The following is a 23,650-nucleotide window of genomic DNA, read 5'->3' on the forward strand; positions in this document are numbered from 1 at the left end:
TATTAACATACACTAGCTCCATTCTGGCAAACGATATTAGAACACTGCAACAAAATAAATAAACAAATCACACGCTGTATTTGAGAATAAGACTGACAGGAGTATAGGCCTATATATATAGATGATACAGATATATATATATATATATAGATACATATGCATATACAGTATGTGTACCACAACCTGATCCTCATTATCAGTAATTGAGGCGCATGTGTCTGCATGCCCGGATAAATTCCCGGTCCACACCTTTCTGGTTGTTGTTCTGATGAAACGAAAACGAAAATGACTAAGCATATAAAAGGCAGCTTCCTGGACTGAACAGACAGAGCGTCTGTGAGAAGCAGCTGCTCAACCCGGACATCTATCGAGGCAATAGATGCCACACATGACGGGACAGACGTGACGCTTCCAAACCAAGTAAGTTCTTTCTCTTCTTCTTCTTCTTTCTCTCTTTCTTTTTTCTTTTTTATAGAAAGGAACCGACTGAATTGCAGCCTTTAAATCGCCAAACTAATATGGGAGGAGAACTATTGAAGAATATATAACATCAGATAATTAGAGCGAATAAAAGACACCGTGTACCTTATATTAAAGCTTGCTGGGTAACTACCTAAAACCTTGGGGTATTTCAGCAGTTCAGCAGCAGTTGCCCGAAACCCCCTCTGGTGAAAATGATTCATTCGTTTCTGGTAAAAAGAAACCTACAGTCCTTGACAGGTGTGCCAGTAGAGGGCGCCCTTTCACTCGTGTCAAGTCGCTGCAATTTGAATTGGGGCACACTCTGGATAAGCAAGGGAACAAAACATTACGAGTAAACACGCCACGTGTTTTACTTATTAGTCTCGGAATGACATCCACACTGTTCTTCGCATTCAAAGTCATTCACAGTACGTTGTTTTTCTCTTCACAATGAAAAGATAAGAAAGTTGAACGGTTGTTTTGATCTCCTTGATTCTCTCCTCTGAGTGAGATCATTCCTTTTTATCTGACTCCAGCTCTCCTGTGACCTTGCAGATTATATTGTCCGAACACATAAGAGAAAGGGAGAGAGCGTAGGCAATGTGCATTATAGTGACAGTAACCGCTAATCATTACCCAGTGCGATCGTCATCTCCCTTTCCTGGGCGTATGCATAAATAACACATTGCTCAGATCATTGATTACTATATTGTGCTTTCTTGTGTTGTTTCCTCTGTTCTTGCCTCTCTACATTTCCACAGCTACCATATACAAGAATATGGAACGACTCACTTTAGTGACGGGAAGAAGAGGACTTCATAATGGTAACTATACAATCAAACCAGCACCTGCGGCACAACCAAGGTGCTTCTTTTTCATGGTCTCATGATGTGAATGTTATATTTCCTCCCAGATGCAGATACTGGTCAAAATGAGAATGGAGGGAGACATGGACGACTTGGAGGCGCACAGGGAGGCAGGGAGAGAGAACAAGAGGGCAGAAGGAGAGCGCAGAGTGGTGGGAGGGATCAAGGTCAAAGGGGGGGAGCAGATAGAGGATGGGAAGGGGTGCGTGGGAGAGGCAGAGGAAGAGGAGGACAACCAGAAGGAGGGCGAGGAGGTGCAAGAGGAGGTGCAAGAGGAGGTGCAAGAGGAGCGGGAAGAGGGGGATGGTTGGAGACAGGTGGAGGTGGAGGTGAAGAGGTACGAGGGAGGGGCAGGGGCAGAGGAAGAGGAGCAGATGCAGGCAGGTGGGGCGAGAGAAATGCAGAAAGAGGAGGAAGACAAAGAGGGGGAGGGAGGGGTGGATATGGAGGGGAAGGTGCAGACAGGCAGAGATTTGGAGTAGGAAGAAATCAAGAGCCAGGTGAAAGAGAAGGAGCGGGAATGGGGATGGCAGGAATGGGCGGAAGGAGAGAAGGAGTTAGTGCGGAGAGAGGAGCAGGTTGGAGGGGTGAAAGAAGAGACGGTGCGGGAGGAAGACAGGATAGAAATGGAGGAAGATCAATTTCTGCAGACACCGTTAGGGCACCACAGGGCCGTGGACTGGGCTATAAAACACTGGAAGAACTCTCTGAAAAAGACCCGTCTACGGTCGCCATTACCCTCTCCTCAAACCCTGCCCTCAAGGATGTTCTCAGTGAGACAAAAATGAGGCCGGATCTTACTGCACTCCTCTGCCTGGTGCTGAGCAAGGCCTTCATATCACGCACAGACAGAGGCTCCCTGCAGCACCTCGCTGGCATCATAAAAGATTCAGGGTTCTTCCTCACCATCCTGCCTCACTATGTGGGAAGCATGGGGTCAGAGCGTGACCGTGTCCGCAGAGAACAATACCCACGGCATCTGGAAAACATCGTGGCTATTCTCTCAGAGGTAAATAAAGCAATGAATAAATAAAAGAAGCAATCACAAAATGGACAGCTTAATGATAAATGAAGAGATACACAGAGATATATATTAACTAACTAACTCAGTGTATACTTATTAGGTGCTCAGCATCTTCCCTGCAAGCTCTGTTCAGCCCGTGAGTTTGCTATTGACACTGCTCCAAGCCTCCATCAACACCCTGAGGGCATCAGGCGTGGTCATACAGCCTAAAATTGAGGAATCCGTAGAAAGTCTTCAAGGCCTGATCGGCCACCTCCAAGAGAGATCCAGGGAGGGTACCCTGCGCTCGGACAGGGACACATATGCTCTCCTAAACAGTGGTATTGATAATCCAGGTAATGACCTAGAAATGCATCTGTTTAAATCATCGCACTGTATAGTTATTAGCCAGAAAATCATTTGTGAGGTTTAAACGTTTGGCACAAAGTTCTAAGATTGAAACTCTGACTATTTTTAACCCAGATGAAGAAGATGTGCAGAATTTCAGGACCATACCAATCTACCCAACCCCAGAGGAGTTCCAGCAGGACCAGAGGCCGTTCCTTCGACCCAACCTCACCTCCAGGCGTTACACGAGCACCTACCTCTACCTTGATACACACTTCCGCTTGCTCAGAGAGGACTTTGTGCGGCCGCTCCGCGAGGGGATTCAGCAATTGCTCCAGAACCAAATGGACAGGGGGAGGACTGACAGTCCACTGAGGAGGAAGCGCTTCGATGACATCCGAATATACTTTGACACAAAGCTGATGGTGCCCAAGTGCACACCGACAGGCCTTGCCTACATAGTCCAGTTCGATATTCAGCCGCTTAAGGTTAGTCTTAAGGATTTAGATATTTTGATATCACGGAATAATTTCTATGGTTTAAATTATATAATCAAGCACACTGGTAATTTTCTGTTTAATATGTAAAGGCATATGTAAACGTGTACGTGTAACGATGCTTCCTTCATCTTTCCTACAGTTTGTACGCTGGCAAAACTCCAAGAGACTGCTCTACGGTTCCCTGGTCTGCCTGTCATGTGATAATTTTGAGAGCTTCTTGTTTGCCACAGTGTCAGATCGAGACCCCAAATATCTGCCGACAGGACAAGTCCAGCTTACCTTTACAGACGAAAGCAGACTCAAGCTGGCCAGAATTGAGGTAGGGACAATACGACGTGTGTAATCAGATACATGGTGTCTGATTCCTTTCTCTCAATAGCTCTCCAATAGCTGTTAAAGGAATACACACCGATCAGGTATAACATTATGACCACCTTCCTAATATTGTGTAGGTCTCCCTTGTGCCTCCAAAACAGTTGTGACTCATCAGAGAATAGACATGGGTCTTCTGAGGGTGTCCTGTGGTGTCTGGCAACAGAATGTTGTTAGTGGGGGCCTTTGGGTCCTATGGGTTGAGGGGAGGGGCCTCTGTGGATCAGGCTTGTTCCAGTGGATCCCACAGATACTTGATCAGTTTGGGATCTAGTGAATTTGGAGGACAGGTCAACACCTTGCGCTGTTTTTCATGTTTTTTTGAGTTGTTCCCAAACCGTTCTTGTGTGTGTGTGTGCCTGTGGGGATGGCTACTGCCATCAAGGAGTGTCTTTGCTATGGGGCGGGGGTGCCTGGTCTGGTCTAGGTGGGTGGTACATGTCTAAGGAACATCGACACAAATTCCAGGTCCAAAAGTTTCCCAGCGGAACATTGAATTGTCACAAGATGGTCTATGTTATTCACTTCACCTGTCAGTGGTCATAATATTGAGGCTGATCGGTGTACACAGAGTTGCCAGTTTTGGAGATACCTTATAGCTAGCTTATTTAGAGATTTTTCTTATATTTAATCTAAAGTGAAGGATATGTGCTGAGCGTTTGAAGTGGATATAAAAGAGAACTAAACTTACTTTATCTCACAGAAAGATCAGTCCTTCCTGATGGTTGAGACCACTGCCTACTTTGAGGCTTACCGGTATGTTCTAGAAGGGCTAAAGGAGCAGGAAGAGGACGACCTGCCCTTTCAGCGGTAAGAGCATGAGCCAGTTTGTTGTGGAGGAGTTTCAGATTTTGCTGTCAAGGTCATCCTTTTTCGTAAAATCTTTCAGGACTTTGAAAACTGTTCACATGTATATTTTGGAAAGGGCAGAGCAAAGATGCAAAGAATAAACCAATCACACTCCTAATTGGCACGAGTTAATTATATCGTCTCGCTTTTTCCCCAAGCTATCATGCTTGGATAAATTCAAAAGTTTGTTTATTGTCTGCAACTCCAGTGTCCTTCACACACACTGAAACATAATGTATCATCATTTTTGGCCATCTGTCTCCTTAACTTAAACAAAATTCATCTCTTGCCCTAAGAAATACAACATGGGAGTTAAAAATTGTTCTCTATCATTTGTCATGATTACTTTATTTGATATAACCACACACATGTTGCTTTTAAGCTTGACTTAAAGCAAGTCAGTGTGACTTTGGGGGAAAAAACAGACAAAGGATCCATTCTTCCTTGTATAAATCCTTTTCTCCATCCATTTTTATATGATTATCCAAAGTTGGGTTGCTGTGGCGACAAGCAACACATAGTATTCCAGACGTCCCTCTCCATAGCAACACATTCTAGCTCCTTGTGAGGAGTCCCGTGGTGTTCCTAGGCCAGTTGAGATATGTAATTACTCCAGTGACTTCTGAATCTGCTGCTCCCAGGTGGCCATGAGGCGTCAGGAGTCATACTCGTCAGATGCCCAAACAACCTCATTGCCCACTTTTAGCACAAGGGAGCAGCAGCTCCACTCTGAGCTCCCTCCGGAGTTACTCTCTAAGGCAGAGCCCAGTCACCCCAGGGAGGAAACCTTTTTTGGCAGCTTGCATTCTTAATTCCATCCCTGCCATCAGTCGCTACCCAAGGTTCATGACCATAGGGACTATGGGTTGACACGTGGATTCACTGGTAAACCTACATTTTTGCCATCCAGATGCAGTGGTGTTGCTGCAGCTCCAAACCGCCTTTCCATTTCTCACGCAACTCACCCTTAACTTAGGCAGAGAAATCCACTGTTTTCTTGGCAACATGGCCTCAGGCTTGGAGGCGCTGACTTTAATCTCAGCCGCTTCACACTCGACTGCAAACCGTCCCACTGTGTGCTGAAGGTCACGGTCTGACGAAGCCAACGGGACCACATCATCTTCAAAAAGCAGAGATGTGATTCGAAAGTTCCTGTATTGAACACCTTCATCACCTTGACTGTGTCCTAAAGATTCTGTCCATAAATAGCATAAAGAGGACTGGAGAGAAGTAGTCCTGGTCGAGTCCAACTTCCGCCGGATATATACTTGACTTTGTGCAGAGAATACGGATATACAGTAGCTCTCATTTTGGTTGTACAAGGACCGGATGGCTCGACAACGACACTGCTAAAATGATGCTCAACTGCTTTTATGTGATTGCAAAGTGGATTTTACTTTGAGGTTTTAATTAATAACGAATTTGAAGAAGCTGTTTAACAATTACCCATAATGCTTCCAGGTACATTGTAGAGTGCAGCGCAGATGTGCTGCCCCCAGCCTACCTGCAAGAAAAGGATGATTATAACCTGTCATCCATCGCTGACCCTGACTACAAGAACAGCATACAGCCCTTTCACAGCCTGGACGCAGAGGCCTGGCCACGAATGGAAGAGCTGGGGCTGGATGAGTCTCAGATGAAAGCCTTCCAACTGGCCCTCACAAAGGAGCTGGCCATCATACAGGGACCTCCTGGCACTGGTAAGATGTTCGAGGGAGGACTTTATTTGTAAATGTGTAAATGTGATTTACATATCTGTATGAAGACAAATGATCTCCCTAAACTGCATCAATTAATTTCTCAGGAAAAACCTACGTTGGCCTGAAGATTGCTCAGGCCCTCTTGACCAATCAGGATCTCTGGAGTAATATTGATGGAAAGGCTCAAATGCTGGTGGTGTGTTACACTAACCACGCCTTGGATCAGTTCCTCGAGGGTAAGCACTCCCAGTTCATAGCATAGCAAATATCAGTTCTTGGCATATATATTTATGTTCAATAATAATTCAGTAATATTTGACTCTGCGTATCAGGTATTCATAAATTTCTGGACGAGGGCATTGTGAGAGTAGGAGGCCGCAGCAACAGTGAGATCCTGAAGCGGTTTAATCTCAGGGAGCTGACCCACTCACATAACTTCCGACGTACGCTACCATCTTACCTGCGTACAGCATATAATGAGGTGAGCTCATACTACATGACCTAAAGTGTGCATCTTAATGTTTCAAGTTGCCCTGCAAATATTTCCGTTATGCACAGTGAGTGTTAAAAATGTACGAAAATAATATATATTTTAATATAGATATACTGTGTGATTTCTCTGCCCGTTTAACAGATTTACAAGGAGCTGTGTCGGGAGGAGAGGGAGATCCAGGCCCACAGCACAAGGCTGGAGTGTTCTCTGAAAGGTGTTCTGCGTGAAAACTTCTTACAGGGGTTCATGTTACAGATACACTGGGAAAGTCTGCAGCTACCCCCGGTGAGTCCGTTCAAAAAAGGAGTGCACCTTTATGTATTTATGAAAATGTTTAAACTGTGCTAGACAAGCTATACAGAACGGAAGACAGTCCAAACTTATCGGCTGAAAATGATTTGCAGACACAGGATGGATTTAACATCCGGGGTAAGAAGAACTCCAGTCTGATGATGGAGTGGTTGGGTTTGGGCTCCACCGTCTTCCTGCAGAGGGAGACAGAGGATGCAGATAGAAATGAAGGTAAGCCCTTTCCTGTAAATGGTGCTGCACTGCAACGGCGTGTTTAATAATTGCCAAGGCAGCTTCAGTGTTTAAAAACTGAAAAATGACCTGTAGGATTCTGTATCTGAATAATCATAAATAATCCAGCACTAGCATTGTCTGTCCACTTACTGAGTGCCTGTTATCTTTCTGGGCGTGAGGACTTTTTTTTAAGCTCCACGCAAGTTGTCAGTAAACAATACTATAAATGTATTGTGCTGGAACAATCAGATCATGCACATCCTGATTCGGGCAATTTGTCATACAGGAGCAGAGGAAGCAATGGAGATGGAAGAAGAGGACCTCATTGAAATTGCAGAGGAGGCAGAGCTGATCCAGGCAGAGCGGATTATTGAAGACAACTGGGGTCCCAGAGGTGGTAGAGATGGCAGAAAGAAGGGAGACATGGATGAGGCCATGAGAGTAATGGAGGAAATGATGCTGGCTATGAACCTGGATAAAGAGGACATAAAGGCTGAGCAAAGCGAGAATGGATGGGAGGTAAAATTAATCCTCATGCAGACACTCTAACAAGTATTTTTGCAATTTGTGCAGTTCCTGTTAGATTGATAGTAGACCCATGCACATGCATACATTCAATTTAAGAGCTGACTAATCGAAGTTTAGTTTGCAATATATTTCCTTACATGTGTTATTAAAAGTGGTCTCTATCTTTCCCTTTTTTGTTGCATTGCTTAATTTATTGGCATGATACTACCACCGACAGTTGTTCTGTAGAGGGGCCTAAAGCCGCTAACAGGAATGATATTTAAAGTCATCTGCTTTGCACACATGCCCATTTATAACAACATTACTCCATAGCACTGCCAGTGGGAACATGTTTCACTGGGTGTCTTTAACAGAGAAATACTTGCATAAAGGAATGCTCAAACAGCTAAAACGCGTTTTGAGTACCAAATGTCTCAAGGTCAACCCTTTGTTCATTTATACAGATGCAACCGGACCAGAAGAAAAAGATGAAGAAGAAAATCAGGAAAGAGCTGGGTAAAAGTTCAGCTATGAGTGAACAAGAGGAAGAGAACATCTTCGATTTGTGGTCGCTCAATCTGCAAGACAGATGGAAACTCTATCGGTAGGCCCGCGCGTGTCTTTCACTTTCCTCCCTTCCCTAGGCTGCTTACATTTCCGCCGTTCTTCCCTCGTAATTTTTTATTCCGTCTTCAGCTTTGCTCCTCTCATCCCCTGGTGACCTATGTCTTGTAGTAGTAGTCTGCTCCCAGTGCGTATAATTAAGTCAACTAATCACCAGGAAAATGTATCCCAGAGGATTTTCTCACCACAGAGAGCCAAGACGTAACTCCAGATCTTTATTGCTGTGAAAACAAGACTGTAAGGACCCAAGCAACATAGTCATAATTATCATTCAATCTAACAAATAGGGCAATTTCCTTCCAAGACAGAGACAATATGTCTTGCTGTAATTGTTCTACCGCACTGTGATATCACCTTGGCATTATACTATATTTTCTTTTTACCTTGACCTCTCTCTCTCTCAAATAATCAGAGTCTTATTGTTTACCAGTGTTTTACTAATTTACTAATAATTTACTTTGTTTCCGCAGGTTGTGGGTGTCACGCTACAGGATAGAGCTTCGCACCAAGGCCCTCCAGTCTGAAGATGCCTATCAGAGAGCAGTTGAGAGGCTGGCTGATGTAAAACGACGCGAGAGCCTCTGTCTCCTCAAGAATGCCACGGTACAGGAATTTTAAATGTCGCTTTTTTTTTTTTTTTCTCTTCTTAATAATCCTCCTACATACAGTAAATTATACAATTGAGTTTGTATGCAAAGTGGCGAATGATTTATTTGACAATCCCAGCATTTTAAAGATTACACGTGCAAATTTAGCTGTAATATGGCATTCTAAAAATGGTTCTAGTTACTCCAGATAAATCACAAACCATGTAAGGTTAGAGAACGAATGTTGCTGGGCTAGAAAGTAGTGAAAAGCCCCTGTGGTCATGTAGGCAAACTGGGGTTGCTAGGCAATTAGGAGTAACACCAGGACTGTGCTCACCCCAAAAAATGTTCACCTGTGAAAGCACAGTCCACAAAGCTGGCTGAAGAACGGACGAGGAGGGGCATCGATCATCTCGTCTTGCAACCAAAATATACAACAACAAAATAAAGGATTACCCTAAACTATTTCCCCAAAACTTGAATTGTTCCTTCAATGATTGACAGTGAAAAATAGGAAACTGTTTTTCAATGGAAATTAGCTGTTGTGGAAAGGACCTGCTACTCCTCCACAAGCTCCTTTAAATATACTTGAGCTTCTTGAGCTCAAATGAGCTATTGGCTACTTTTAAATACAATATTGTAACTGATTTCAACAGCAGAACAAGCCATAAATAGCTGAGGAAGTCTGTGTCGGGCGTAAACAATCATTTCCCTGTCTGTCAGGTCATTGGAATGACAACAACAGGAGCAGCCAAGTTCCGTAAAGAGCTACAGGAAGTGCGTCCACGTCTGGTGATTGTAGAAGAGGCCGCAGAGGTTCTTGAGGCTCACACCATCACCACACTGACCAAAGCGTGCCAACACCTCATCCTCATTGGAGACCACCAGCAGGTAAAGGCGGACAAACGAGGCACTGTTTCCTGAACACTTACCCGACTGGTGTATTTTTAATAAGCCACTATCCTCTGACTGAAATTATCCCATTTACCTAGGTGAACGTGCCATGAGGGATTTTGTGAATTTGATTTATTAAAAAAAACCAAAAAAAAAAAACATAACTATTACAAGAAACAGTGGAGAGACAAGTGAGAAGTGATAGGGTGGACATCAGTAGACTATTATACAACAACTTGTCAGGGCCTGCCAAGGACATATGGCCAGGCAGCCTGTCTAGCAATCTGAAGCATGCGATCACAACTACACACAATTCTATCACACATCTCAAAATTCGCTCATCTTCGTGCTGTGTAGCTTCTGCCTGCTCTAAACTAATATTTGCTTGTGGTACATTGTTTATGCATGGATTTATGCAAGTATTGGACTGTATAAACAAACCTGAATTCCTTACAGTTTCACTGAAAGCTGAAAATAATTTTACATAAAATACATCTAAAATCAATGGGAATTTTTATGCATAATCAGATTAATTTACAAGTAATTTACCTCTCTGCTGGGGGCTTCATTGTTTTAGAGACGTTGGTGCTGTTTAATATGGCCAGACACATTCAAATTCTTATATTTGCGGAAAGAAATATGAAAAAGAATAAGTATAAAAACAAATCAGATGTCACAAATCTCTGTCTATTTGTTTTATGGCCTTAAAGAATTGATTTTGACTCAACAAACAAGTATTCTGAGCTTTGTTTTTGTGGAGCGTGATTGTGTGCATGTAATGGAGGTGGATGGATCACACTCTCCGAGTAAAATAAGCTTTGGCATTGTTGTGCTGTTCATTAATCACAAGTTTGGTGTTGAATTGAGCAGAACACAGTGCTTCACATTTCTACGAGAATTTTTCTTGCCTCCCCCGCACCCCTCCCACATACATACACAATCACACTCTGTCCTCTAGTTAAATTGGGTTTGCACACATACACACACACACAGGAAGTTAGAGTGCATTTGCATACATTGTATATTCTCATCAAGTCACCCCAAAAGGCAACTCCATAGTAGAATAATGTTAATGCCTTCACAAGTTTGCTATATATAGGCGCTTTCATGTCTGCCTATGAAGTGTACCTAGCAATTGACGGCAAAAATAGTCTGACCATCAACCCGGTGTTGAAAGAAGGCAACACCGGCAAACAAGTGAATGATCGTTTTGAGTTTCAGGTACATACAGTAAATGCATATCCTATATTCTATGTTATCAATGTCTATATTGTTATTAAAAAAAAAAAAGTTTAGAAAGATAACTGCACATGCACATGTTCAACATGTAATTTGTCTTTTAGCTGCGCCCCAGTGCCACGGTATATGAACTTGCTAAGAACTTCAACCTGGAGATGTCCATGTTTGAGAGGCTAGTGAAGATGCGACTGCCTTTTGTCAGGCTCAACTACCAGGTTTGTGTTTTGCCATATATTAATCTGCTCATCTTATCGCAAGATTCATCAAAGAAAACACCTAGCCATCTTCAGATTATGTAATTAAAGACAAATATGAAAGCATTAGACTTTAATTTGTTTTGGTGTGTATGTTGCACATATCTCTAAAAGGTAACTGTGAACATCTGTGTTTATGTGTTTGTTGTTCAGCATCGTATGAGACCAGATATTGCCCGTCTTCTGACCCCACACATTTACTCAGAGCTAGAAAATCATCCCTCTGTGTTGGACTACGAAAACATCAAGGTATATATTTTGTTGGCTCTCCTGCAGAGTTCCCATTCAGCTTATTTTTCTTACCAGTAAATATCTGTTTACTTAATGGCATGGGAAAAAAAAAAAAATCTGCATTAGTCTGCATAGTCTAGATTTTTAAACACATTTTGGGCCGAAGTTGGCCCATGTTTACAAAGTTATACTGAATTCAAATGGCTTTGATAAATATTAAAGAATAACATCTAATGTTCTATTAAATGCTATCCCACAGGGCCTTAACACCAATCTATTCTTTGTGGAACACAACCACCCAGAAGAAGAGATCAGAGATGGGAGAAGCCATCAAAACCGTCATGAAGCAATGTTTGTGGTTGCTCTTTGTCGCTACCTTCTCTTCCAGGACTACAAGCCAGAGCAAATCACCATCCTCACGACCTATACTGGCCAACTTCACTGTCTGCGCAAACAAATGCCTGCCAGTGGGTTTTCAGGGGTCAGAGTGCATGTAGTGGACAAGTACCAGGGAGAAGAGAATGATATTGTTTTGCTCTCTTTGGTTCGTAGCAACCCACAGGGGAAAGTGGGTTTTTTGAACATTCCCAATCGTGTCTGTGTGGCCCTGTCACGGGCCAAGAAAGGCCTCTACTGTATTGGCAATAGCTCAATGTTGAGCAATGTCACTCTGTGGAGCAACATCCTCCACACCTTGAGGGAGAAGGACCAGGTGGGGAGGGCTCTGACCCTGTGTTGTCAGAATCATCCAGGCCGACAAGCAAAAGCCTCTTGTGCTGAGGATTTCAAACAAGCTCCTGAGGGGGGCTGCACCCAGCCTTGTCAGTTCCGTTTGGATTGTGGCCATGTTTGCGCTAGAGTCTGTCACCCATATGACCCAGAGCACAAGGAATATAAGTGTGGCAAGAGTTGTCAGAAGATTTTATGTAATCAGGGACACAGGTGCACACTTGTGTGCCATAAAGAATGCCCAAAGAAATGTCCAGTGAAAGTGGAGAAGGTCATACCCCGGTGTCAGCACACACAAATGATTCCTTGCCACCAGGATCCGAAGACATTTGAATGTCAGGAGCCTTGCCAGGAGCCCCTCCCCTGTGGGCATCCATGTGATTCAGTCTGTGGAAAACCATGCACCAGTAAGTGTAAGGTGAAGGTCACCGTAAAACTTAAGTGTGGACACAGTCAGCAAGATGCTTGCTTTTACACAACACAGACAGAGCAGCCTGAATGTAAGACCCCATGTAAGCACCAGCTCAAATGCGGCCATGCTTGTCGTGGTACATGTGGCAAGTGCTATCAGGGGCGCTACCACTTCCCATGCTTACGCCAATGTGAACGTCTCCTGATTTGCTCTCACAAGTGCAGGGAACCTTGTACTCGAGACTGCCCCCCTTGTCAGAGACCTTGTGAGAACTGCTGTGTCCACAGTAAATGCATGAAGCCATGCGGAGAGCCCTGTGCTCCTTGCATTGAGCCCTGCGCTTGGCAGTGCCCGCACCAACGCTGCAGTAAGCTTTGCCATGAGCCATGCGACCGTCCACCGTGCACCCAACCCTGTGCCAAGACTCTGGATTGTGGCCATCCTTGCATAGGTCTGTGTGGAGACAAATGCCCAAGCAAATGCCGCATCTGTGATCGCGATGAGGTCACAGAGATTTTCTTCGGCACTGAAGATGAGCCTGAAGCTTGCTTTATTCAGCTGGAGGACTGTAGACACGTCATTGAATACACAGCAATGGACCGATACATGGGATTGGGCGACGGCAACCAGGCGGGTGATGGAGAGCACCTGGCCATAAAACTAAAAGAATGTCCAAAGTGTCGAACTCCGATCCGTAAGAATCTGCGATACGGAACTCACATCAACCGCAGTCTGGCTGAGATAGAGATGGTAAAGGAGAAGATAAATGGACGGAAGTCAGACATTGAAGAGCACAGGAATATTCTTCAAAATCAGTGGGAACAAAACCTTCGAAACTATGATATGCATGACCAAGCTGAGTATGTGCAAATCAAGGACGGACTGGAAAGAAAATACCTCACTGCAAATGATCTATGGGTCATAGAAAACAAGATGGATTTCCTGATAAGAGTTGCAAAGCTACTGAAGGTTGCTAAAGAAAAGATGTTACCTGCGCAGAGCTACACATTCAGGAAAAATATCAAACAGTTTGTGAGCTGGCTCAGTGATCGCCACCAAAAATTCACAGACCAACAGGTGTTTGATCTGCAGAATGAACTAGGGAGACTCAACCTCCTGGCTCAACTCAATGTCCGTTGCCATATGGCGGAAAAGAGAGGACAAACTGACAGGATTCATTCTGAGGCTAAAAAAATAAGAGATGTTTTGGAAATGCCTGGTCAATTCACTGAACAAGATCAACACAGTGTTAAAGAAGCCTTGAAGGAACTAGCCAAAAAGCTTCCAGACTCAGGCTTGGGGATCAGTGAAGAAGAGAGAACGATGATCGTCTCAACCATGAAAATGCCTCCTGGACACTGGCACAAATGTCCCAATGGGCACGTCTATCTTATTACAGAGTGCGGAGGCGCTAATCAACAACTACCTTGCCCTGATTGTGGCGTTACTATTGGTGGACGAAACCACACACTTGCCGCTGGCAACCAAGTTGCCACAGAGATGGATGGGTCACAGCACACAGCTTGGTCTGAAGCGAATAACCTTCTGAACTTTGATCAACTTGACCTGTAAAAGTCACCTTAGGGAAGTCTATTGTTGTCTGTGCAGCTTTGACTTTTAGTTAAATATCAACAGATTGTGGTTTTACTCTAATGACCACTTCAATTAATGCTGGACTAGAAGAGGAAGTACAGAAACAGTTGTAACAAGAAGCAAGTGTAATTAAAAGAGGACGGCTGCCTTTGTGATGCGTTCAAGGCACTTTAGAGATGTATGAGGCAGAGAACCACACTTGATACCACATACTTTCTGCATGTACATGTATGAAATCATTCATTGACAGGCTTGACTTTACTTAATAGCTATATCTATGATTTTTTTTTAACCAACTTCCATCAGGTCACACAGCTTTGACTTCTGAATCATGGATTTTTTTTTGCATTTGCTCTCTTAAATATAGTAGGTAGTGGTTTTCTTTGAAAAATGCTGTGTTGCCAAAAACATGTGCCAAGGATCTATACTAAGCGAAGGTATAGGTGATGGATGATAGTGTTTAATGCTAAACTTGATGATTTAAACTTGATTGATGACTGAAATCTTTGGTTATGTTCAAGACTCTTTTGAGGAACACCTGTCCTGTATTTTAACAATAGGTGGCAGTAAAACACTGTAAAATATCAATGCAACATTAAGTCACTGAAACTCAATGCAAACATTTTTGTCTGTGGCAGGACATCACTGGCAGTGAAGCCAAAAAATAAATAAATAAACAAATAAAAATACCTTGAAACAGCTACAATTCCTCTTCACTACTATACAGAACTCACAGTCGCTTAGTTTCATTTTGGCATTTCGTAACTGCTTGCATCACTTTATTACATGATGAATGTGCCCCTGTCACAAAACCAGCTCCAATGCAAACTGTGCTGTCTACAGGGGGAAAAAGGAACAACAAAAAATGTGCTGTCAAGACAAGTGTTAAAATTGAGCAAACTTTAAAAGCTTTCAGTATTTATAGGATTCAAGCACCAGGTTGAGAGAGAGCTGGACAAAAGTCAGCACTGCAGAAAAATGGTAATATCCTACAGGGTGGACTGTCTCATCTATCATGTCAGGAGGCCTTAATATGTGTTATTGTTGGAGTTTCGGCAAGTCTGCAATAATAATAAAAAAAAAAAAGTTGACCGCCACCCCTTCCATATGTGGTTAGGTTTTGTGATTGTTTGGTAAAAAACATAAAAAAGGATAATTCAGTTCAAAGGTGTCATCCATCCATTTAAAAAAAATGGTTAAGACTTGAATTTAACTATCCTTACTGTAAGTATTAAATGACAGTCATATGCAAAATAAGGAGCAGTGATAATGCGTTAAAAATATTATCGTGGTTTCTAGGAGATGCTACTACAAGGTGAATAGCAACAATGAGCAGCACGATGTATGACTCCTTGTTCAGTATCTCAAGTGTGTATAATACATTTTCAAACGGATCTTGCAGGTTAACAAGATCCTAGATTAATGTTTTTTTTTTTTTCTTTCTTTCTTTTCGCTCACTCATACAAATATGTGACCACAGCGGATGGCTGCAACCAACCACTGAATAAAATAGAAAGATGCAACAAAGGAGGCTCCAAAATATGCCAGTACGTGATCTTTATCTTTACTTTAACAAGCGTTTAAACTGAAAACTCTTGCATGACAACCAAAATTACAGAAAGGCTATTTGAAACATTTAGCAAAGAATCCTCAAGGCCGCTGGAAGATATAAAGACGTGAATAGAAATCATAGGGCATGCAGTCTTTGCAAGTACAGGGTATACTGTGTAAAGCGCACAGTATTGTATACAGTAAACTGATAAAATTAAACATTCTTTGAAATAAGGTGGCTTCTTGGACTACATTCTACTTCCCTTCCTTCATTCTTGGTGGGTTCTATTTGGTTTATCATTTTTATTACAGTATATTTTGTTTATATTCCACATTATGCACCCAAAGTCTCAGCTCAGTGAAATCTGAATTGGAATTTCATTTTCAGCTGAAACTATCAGTTTAACCCTTTTTGCATTAAAACTCCAATGGAAGCAATACAAAACCTCAATATTAATCTATTTCTGGGAAAACATAAGGTTTTCATTCAGAGAATGAACTGCGGGTATGATGCTGGCTAAGGGTAATGGCTTTGTATTATCAGAAAATTGCTCATTAATGTTCCCTCGGAGGCATTTCATCAGTGAAGCAGGTTGCGGTCCAGAGTCTCTACCAGACAGAAACTGTGTGTGATGCAGTGTTATAGACACACAGGAACCTTGTTCCTTTTTCAAAAGATCTAAAGCAAAGTTACTAAAACATTAGCCCCCAGTATTAAGCATTATCTTCAAGCCTCTTCTTGTGCTATGAAGCATGTCTCTGTGTTAAATAATAAATGAGAGGTTGTTTACATGGTTGTCCTCCAGAGAAGATGTCTTTTAACTTTGTTACTGCTCTGCATAATTGCAGCATATTTCTGCGTGTAAATGATTACATACATCTTACAAATACTGGGAATTACCCACACAATTTCTTTAAGTAACAAAAATTATGCATTTTTTCCGTATCTTCACACCTTGTGATTTCAGGAAAAGAAATATTAGCTTTCAACATATTCACTTTGAAGTCTATTCAGTCGCATACCACTTTATGCTTGCCTAGTGCAAGAAATCCAAATCCAGAAAGGTCCGAGTCCACCTGGCACTCCTTTTGAGAGATCGGTCAGTAAAGTTGTTACAAAAGAAAGGACAGCAATCACAATTTAATCAAATGTAATTTGGCCTTTCTTTTGCTTCCGCAGTCTCACTGGCTCTAATTTCCTCCAAATTTGTCAGCAACCCCAGGTGTTTGTTTTCAGGCCGAGCAGATCACCGGGCCTATTCTCACTCCAGCCGACAGTGGCAGACTCACTTAGCGTCAACTGGCCTCCCATCCCTGGCCAACCTTCCCACAGGTGCTTTGGGCTCTGTTAACATGCTGTTCACTTCCCACTGGATTTCACTGATCCCTATCTACTGGAGAGACAGAGTAAGCCACACAAAGAGATAGGCAGTAAGACAAGCAGCAACTAAGGCACACAGACACAGGCGAAGATAAAATCAAGGGTAAAATAGTCAGATTTAATGGGAAGGGGATGTACTGGACTGATTGACTGATCTGTTTTCAGTTCACGAGAGACTTTGCTGATATAGGAAAGAAGACAAAAAGAATGAGAGAGAGAGAGAGAGAGAAAGAGATAGAGACAGTGAGAGAGAGAGAGGTGATGTGGAGGAAGAAAAGGCTTGATTTGATATGAAGTGAATAGAGTAGTTTGACTGATCATCCTCTCCACTGGGCCAGCAAAAGGGAGAGAAATATTCAGGCAGGCAGGCAGCCAGGAACAGGAGAGTCAAGATCAAAAGACTATAAGGTATATGGAGAAGGCGAGAAAAATATGTGAATGAAGGTTAAAATTGGTGGAGGAACTAAAAACTAACAAGTGAGGCTGACATTTCCCATTCAGGTTGTCGGACTCAGCTTTAGAGCGCCCAACTTGCCTTCATACTTTGTCGACTTCCGCTGTCAGAGACTCTATGAGGAAAACCATTTTCATAGTGGAAGCATATGAAGAGACGCCAACATTAAGTCACTGAAACTCAGATTTCAGCGCAAACACCTCATCTATTACAGCAATTGCGGATGCAGCTTTTCAAGTAATTTGATTAACTCAACCCACCAACCACAGCATGATTAATTTCTATTTAAGTCTGAGAGAGGAAAAATTATGAATCTTGCAATTAAAACTTGCAAAGCGGCCGCTGGGTTTCGAGATGCACGGGCTAGCCGAGTATTAACCGCACGAGAAGACTGTTGATTTTCTTTCCATAGAGATAATCGTACTTGCTTCCAGTCTTGTATGCTTCCATTCCCAAAGAGTCACATCTAATTTGCAAAACAACCGAAAACCTCAAACTGACTTTAATCTGATCGAACACAATGTTATTTGTCTACCACGAGCCAGATAAACAGGCCCAGAATGAATAGAATCAAGGAGAAATTAAGTTTCTGAAAACCTATGTCTCAAGTAACTGTGGTTTATCTTAGTTACACACATTTAGATGAAAACAAAAGGCCTATTATAAAATAGGAAAATGTCACTCAATGTGCTCTTTTATATATTTAACATATATATATATATATATATATATATATATATATATATATATAACAGGGTTATAACCACGGACTGACATAACTATCAGATACTCAGAAGAGAGCGGGAAGTCTGGGAGCAGTTCAAAAGGTTTGGAAGCTGGTAATGTGTCAGACACACAACCTGTGGTTTTAATTGATGCATAATTTCAGTGTGGGCAGTGCATTAATTACTTATTACCTTGGGCCTCTCTAGAGATACTAGCCGGGCTACTCCTCACGGGCTGCATGTCATCACATCAAAACTTTGATTAAGGCAGTGGGAAAAGCGAAGACCCTGATCACATTTTTTGTTCACCTTCCAGGCTGATTTAAATGTAAATTCATTTTTATTTCAGCTCCTCCCATCTCTGCAGCATCTTGGTATGGGAGGGAGTCGAAGCGAAGAGAGCAGTTCTGCCCAGGTAAGCATATTTAGCTCGCGAGGGTTTGATTTTAAACTAATTTGAATAACTGTGTGAAAGCCAATTTGGTTTAATTGAGCTCTGCTCTTCCGAACACCTGCAACTAGATTAGTGACTGACATTAAGTTGTTTTGCTGCACTGGGCCTCCAAGTGCTGCTCCCGCCGCTTCATAACTCTGGATTTACCTCCAAATTTTTAATACAAGACCATATGTGCTTTGCAGAATATGCAATGAGCTTGGCTTAGTGTTTCACAGAGCAGCAGTGAAATATGGCCAAGAAAGGGGAAATAATACCCAGGCTAATCCATTCTACTCTCCTATGCTGGAGTGCTGTGACAAAGGTGGTTTATTACCATTACCATCAGTGTATGATTATCAATATGTATTAGGGCATCCTAGCATCGAGCAAAGCCCCAATAGGCCATGACAGGACTAAAACAAACTATGTTTCTGCTCCATCGAGGGAAAGCATTAAGCAAAGATTCACATCCCCCCTGGCACCAGCCCAGTACAGCTGACTCTGCCAGAGAAGTTGAATGGGTGTGAGCACAGACCAGCACACACACTACCCTTCAGCTTTTTTGTAGGCCTGCACGGTTCTGATTTGTGAAGCACCAAAATCATTGATCCAATCTTGTTCAGAACTACAGTATTACAGCTGGCAAGGCCCCTGTTTTTTTACTGCCCTGCATTAAAATGTTTGTCACTACACCTCTTTATGCCAGGATGAATGAAACATGGAACTGAATGGACAGCAATAGGTGATCATTTCCCTCCAAACAGATATCCACATTTACTGACGGTCCCACTTCATTTTCGGCTATTTTTAGTTTCTTAAGGCTCATTACATAGCCCTGCTGCATCAGCATTTCCCTTCACTCCAAACACACAAACACTGCATTTTGAACATTTCAAGACTAGTTTAGAAAACAACGCATCTGAGAAGGGCTTCTAAGAGTTAGCATAAGGGATTGGCGCTAGCAGTTAGCGTGATCAGTTCACAGGCTAGTAAAGCCTTTTTGTAGTTTTGTGCCAGTGACACCACCAGAGATGGGTCATGTAATATGTTATAATTTTTAACATGTCATTTGCATTTTGGTTGAATAATAGGCGACCCAGAATTTGAGCTTAGATGCACAACTGTTAAATGTGCTGTTAGCAACCACACTTAGCATAGTGGGCTAATATGATCTAATAAAACTAGCTATGTGTTACAGTGAGGAATTAGTATTAGCTATTAGCAAACAGCTAACAATGGTGACCAGTGTAGTCATAGAGCCTTGAAAGGCTTGTGTTTACAACGAGGGAAGTCATGTAAGTGGTAATTCATGAGAACACCACTGCCAGGTGACTGTTGCCATCTAAAAGCCACTGAGTCTAACACTTTAGCAAGCCCTTAACTAAGTGTGGGAAATGCATAATGAAAGTGTTGGGAATATCAACAACCAAAACAACAAATTGGTGCAGAAGCATAAACCGCGGCAGGAAGTTTGCTTGACATAGCTTGCCACCTCCAACACAGTTTTCACGCGAATGCACCCTGCGTGAAACTGACCAACCCTTCCATCCACATTCTGGTAATCTACCAAAAACTAATTTAAATACTGAACTTCAGAACCGTACAATTTGAGTTGAAAAAAATTATCAGGTCACTTCTTGAGATCAGTGTTGCCAAATGCAGCTGATAGTTTCTAGTCCAAGAGGTGTTCAAATCTTTTTAAAAAGCAATGTGGTTAAAGCATTTTGTCAAGGTTTTCAGGTGACAAAATGTCCAGCATTAGGACCCAAATGCTAGACACCAGGCGATGAGGCAGGAGTAGGCAAAAACGAATTTAATCAAACAAAATAAAACACAAAGCGCTGCTACAGCATCCAAAAATGAAACTCAGAACAAGAACACCTGATAAGACTAAAACTTGACATAACTTGGCACGGAAACAGTAACTCTATAATAAGACCTGACAAGACATGGAAAAACAGCATGACATGACAGAGGACAAGGGCAAAGGCAGGACTATATATACACAAGGGCAGAGGAGACACAGGTGAAAACAATCAGGGCGGGGCAGACAATTACACAGGTGTGAAATCAAAGGACAGGAAGAAGGCAAGACAGGAAACAAGGAAAAACAGCAAACTCACAAAATAAAACAGCAAACTCCAAAACATGAAACATGAATGAAGCTCAAAACATGAACACAGGAAATTGAAACACAGAACCATGACACATACAAAGAGCAAGTAAACCACAGCAGCCAACTGAAACAACTACTCACATATAAGCCATTTGATGACCATGTGTAGTCCACTGATAGGCCAGTGGAGTACTTCTTTACTCTTTAAAAAGCGGCAACTTGAACAACTGTACTAAAGACCGCTTATTATGTGAAGACAGACTAATGACAATATAACGGGCATCTTCCTGTGCCAGCCCAAATTTAGTTTGTCCGCCCAACTGTATTTTTACATCTGTCTGCTGTCTCTAGCTAACAGATAACTACTGGATGATTGATCACGCATACTTAACTAGGATCTTGCACTGGAATGTTTCAGCAGACAGTCATTTGTAAATACTGTAAATACAAGGGTTTTCATATAATTGCTGTGAGCCATAGGCTCAGTTACCATTTTTTCACCTCAGTTAGCAACAAATGGGACTTAACAGACATTTGTTTAAATGAAAATCTTTAACAATTAATTGTGAAAACAAAATCTTTGCTTAAAGATTGCAGGTATGTTGTTCCCTGACCTAGTGATGGGTAAAGAAAGAACTGAATCACATTGTAGCAGATATGTCAAAAACAATGTGACACTTACTTGCTTTGTATAGAGTATTTCAGGGCCTAAAATGACAACTGTTATTATCTGTGCTGCCATTTACACAGTCGGCAGAGCCCTGACTTGACACTTTGCTTCTCAGTCCCATTGTGTGGCATTATGGCTTTATCCATCGTAGCTTAACTGCCACCCAATCAAAATGTGTACATAAAAGAGCATCACAAACGTTATGAGAAAACAACCACGAACATGCATGACCTACCAGCATGCAGAAGGGCTTATTTTAGAGGGCAGTGTTGATGCACTGGCTTGTGGTGGTCACTCTGGATTGACCCATTTACCAATATGATGAATGAATATACAGTATACTTTAAGATCAACTGTTCGATAGAAAAATACATCAGTATTTTTTTTTATATATATCTAATACAAAACTAATGTTTACAGAAAATAGATTTTAGAACTACAATTTTTTCCAACTAAGATTACATCAACCTCCTTATCAGCAAGCTGCTGATACAGCCTAGAGGTACAAGTAACCATGTACTGTTGATAGAGAGGAGGCGAAACTGGTCAGTCTCAGTCTCAGAATTTACAAGAATTCAATTAAATTTAAAATGCACAGCTAATCACGTGTAATTAGTGTTTGTTTGTAGCTCATTTTTAAAAATTGTACCCCAGTTTGCCTGTTGAAATCGCACCAGCTCTGGATGGAGCCGTGTGTTGACTGTAAGGGGGAGCGGTTGAAGTTGTCACATTTCTGCCCATTTTGTGTTTTCTGCAGAACAAATGCTGTTTATATTCAGCTTCAACAGGTGCTTGATAAATTGCTCGCATTGTCTCCCTTACAGGCGGATTTTGTTGCACTTACAGAGATAACGAGCATCGTTGTCATCGACTTGAGTAAGAAATAACCTAAAGCCCCTTTCACTCTCTCGTTGTGTGTGTGTGTGAGTGTGTGTGCGATTATGTGAGGAACCCTGCCCTCCTGTAAACAGGCAACCACACAGAGAGCAGATGAAAGAAGGGAGAGGCAAAAATCTCCCCTTCGGACTATGAATTTTGAATGGCGTTCCTTGGATTGTGGCATAAGCAGCATTAATGGACAAAACTGTTAACTGCTAAAATTCTCAATGACAATGACAATTTGAAACTCTTTTTGCCTACTGGCCACTAATATGTTATTGAAAATTATATGTAAATATTAAACAGTATATTTGTGCACTTCTGAGTCTCTCCAACTTCAGACACAGAGGTTAACAAATGCATTGGATTTGCTACACTCCGACTCCAATTATCCTCAGCAAAGAGAAGCGTACACAGTATTCAGGTAGCAGCTTTTCCTGTTTTCGCCGGCACTGACCACCACTTTCACTGATTAAATGACGAATACTGCCAGCAGCAGATTGTATCAGCTTGTCCTAATTAATGGCAATTCTGCGAGGGTGTTTGATAACAGGCCAACTGTAAAGTTGTCTGCTGTCTGGTTAATGTGCTCTTTCCAGCTGGTGTTTGCACTCGGTCGGAGGCCGTTTGTGATGGAAGAACCTGCACTCTCTTAGCACCACTCCACTGTACAATCAGAGCGAGGCGAGTGTTTCTTAAGTGTAAACAACATCAACAAAGTGGTACTTCTTCTCTCTGGGTCATAGTGAAGCATTCATTTCTGGAGTGGCATTCTCCAAGTTAATCTTTCATTGACATAAATTCAGCAATTTAAGATGATTCATTTATGAACTCAAAGTGGCATCCTGAAACGTTTCATTTTAATAAAGTTAAGCAATGATTTTTCCAACATTCTGGGAGCAGCCGTGATCTAATTTTATGCTGCACAGGGTATTATTCTGCAAACTCTGGCCAGTTACCCCGCAAAGAAGCCGGTGGAGTGCATCCTATTGCTAGCAGCTCTTCATATAACAGACCACTGCGGCTGCTTCTTCTTCTTCCATTACTCCCTGCAACATTTCAAACTGATGGGCTGATGAAAAAAATTCCCACAATGACTCTGTTCTGTCTTTGTGGACAAATAGCAGATAGCAAAAGTTGGTATGAGAAATATGCCAACACCTCAGATTGCTTTCGAAGTTGCAAGGGATGCAGTCTGTGAACATCATGGCACAGTGAATGGAGTATGTTACCTCGTAAAGAAGCTGGAC

At 42.2% G+C, this 23,650-nt stretch overlaps 1 protein-coding gene and 1 long non-coding RNA gene across 2 annotated transcripts; both read left to right on the plus strand.

Moving 5' to 3' along the window:
* Positions 1–164: 164 nt before the first annotated feature.
* LOC311486352 lies at positions 165–1,483 on the plus strand. The gene is made up of 3 exons (XR_014698996.1): positions 165–420; positions 1,224–1,286; positions 1,376–1,483. It is a non-coding gene; the product is annotated as an uncharacterized lncRNA (long non-coding RNA).
* Positions 1,484–1,806: 323 nt separating this feature from the next.
* On the plus strand, positions 1,807–15,490 carry znfx1 (zinc finger, NFX1-type containing 1). The gene is made up of 17 exons (XM_084542164.1): positions 1,807–2,337; positions 2,453–2,687; positions 2,815–3,167; positions 3,319–3,498; positions 4,255–4,361; positions 5,862–6,100; positions 6,205–6,336; positions 6,433–6,581; positions 6,735–6,878; positions 6,998–7,115; positions 7,405–7,637; positions 8,090–8,229; positions 8,720–8,852; positions 9,560–9,727; positions 11,074–11,184; positions 11,377–11,472; positions 11,714–15,490. Exons 1-17 carry the CDS (start codon positions 1,849–1,851, stop codon positions 14,165–14,167), a joined length of 5,481 nt encoding a protein of 1,826 aa, XP_084398290.1. The 5' UTR covers positions 1,807–1,848; the 3' UTR covers positions 14,168–15,490.
* Positions 15,491–23,650: the final 8,160 nt, after the last annotated feature.

This window comes from Chelon labrosus (genome assembly GCF_963514085.1).
Source record: "Chelon labrosus genome assembly, chromosome: 4".
Taxonomy (NCBI): Eukaryota; Metazoa; Chordata; class Actinopteri; order Mugiliformes; family Mugilidae; genus Chelon; species Chelon labrosus.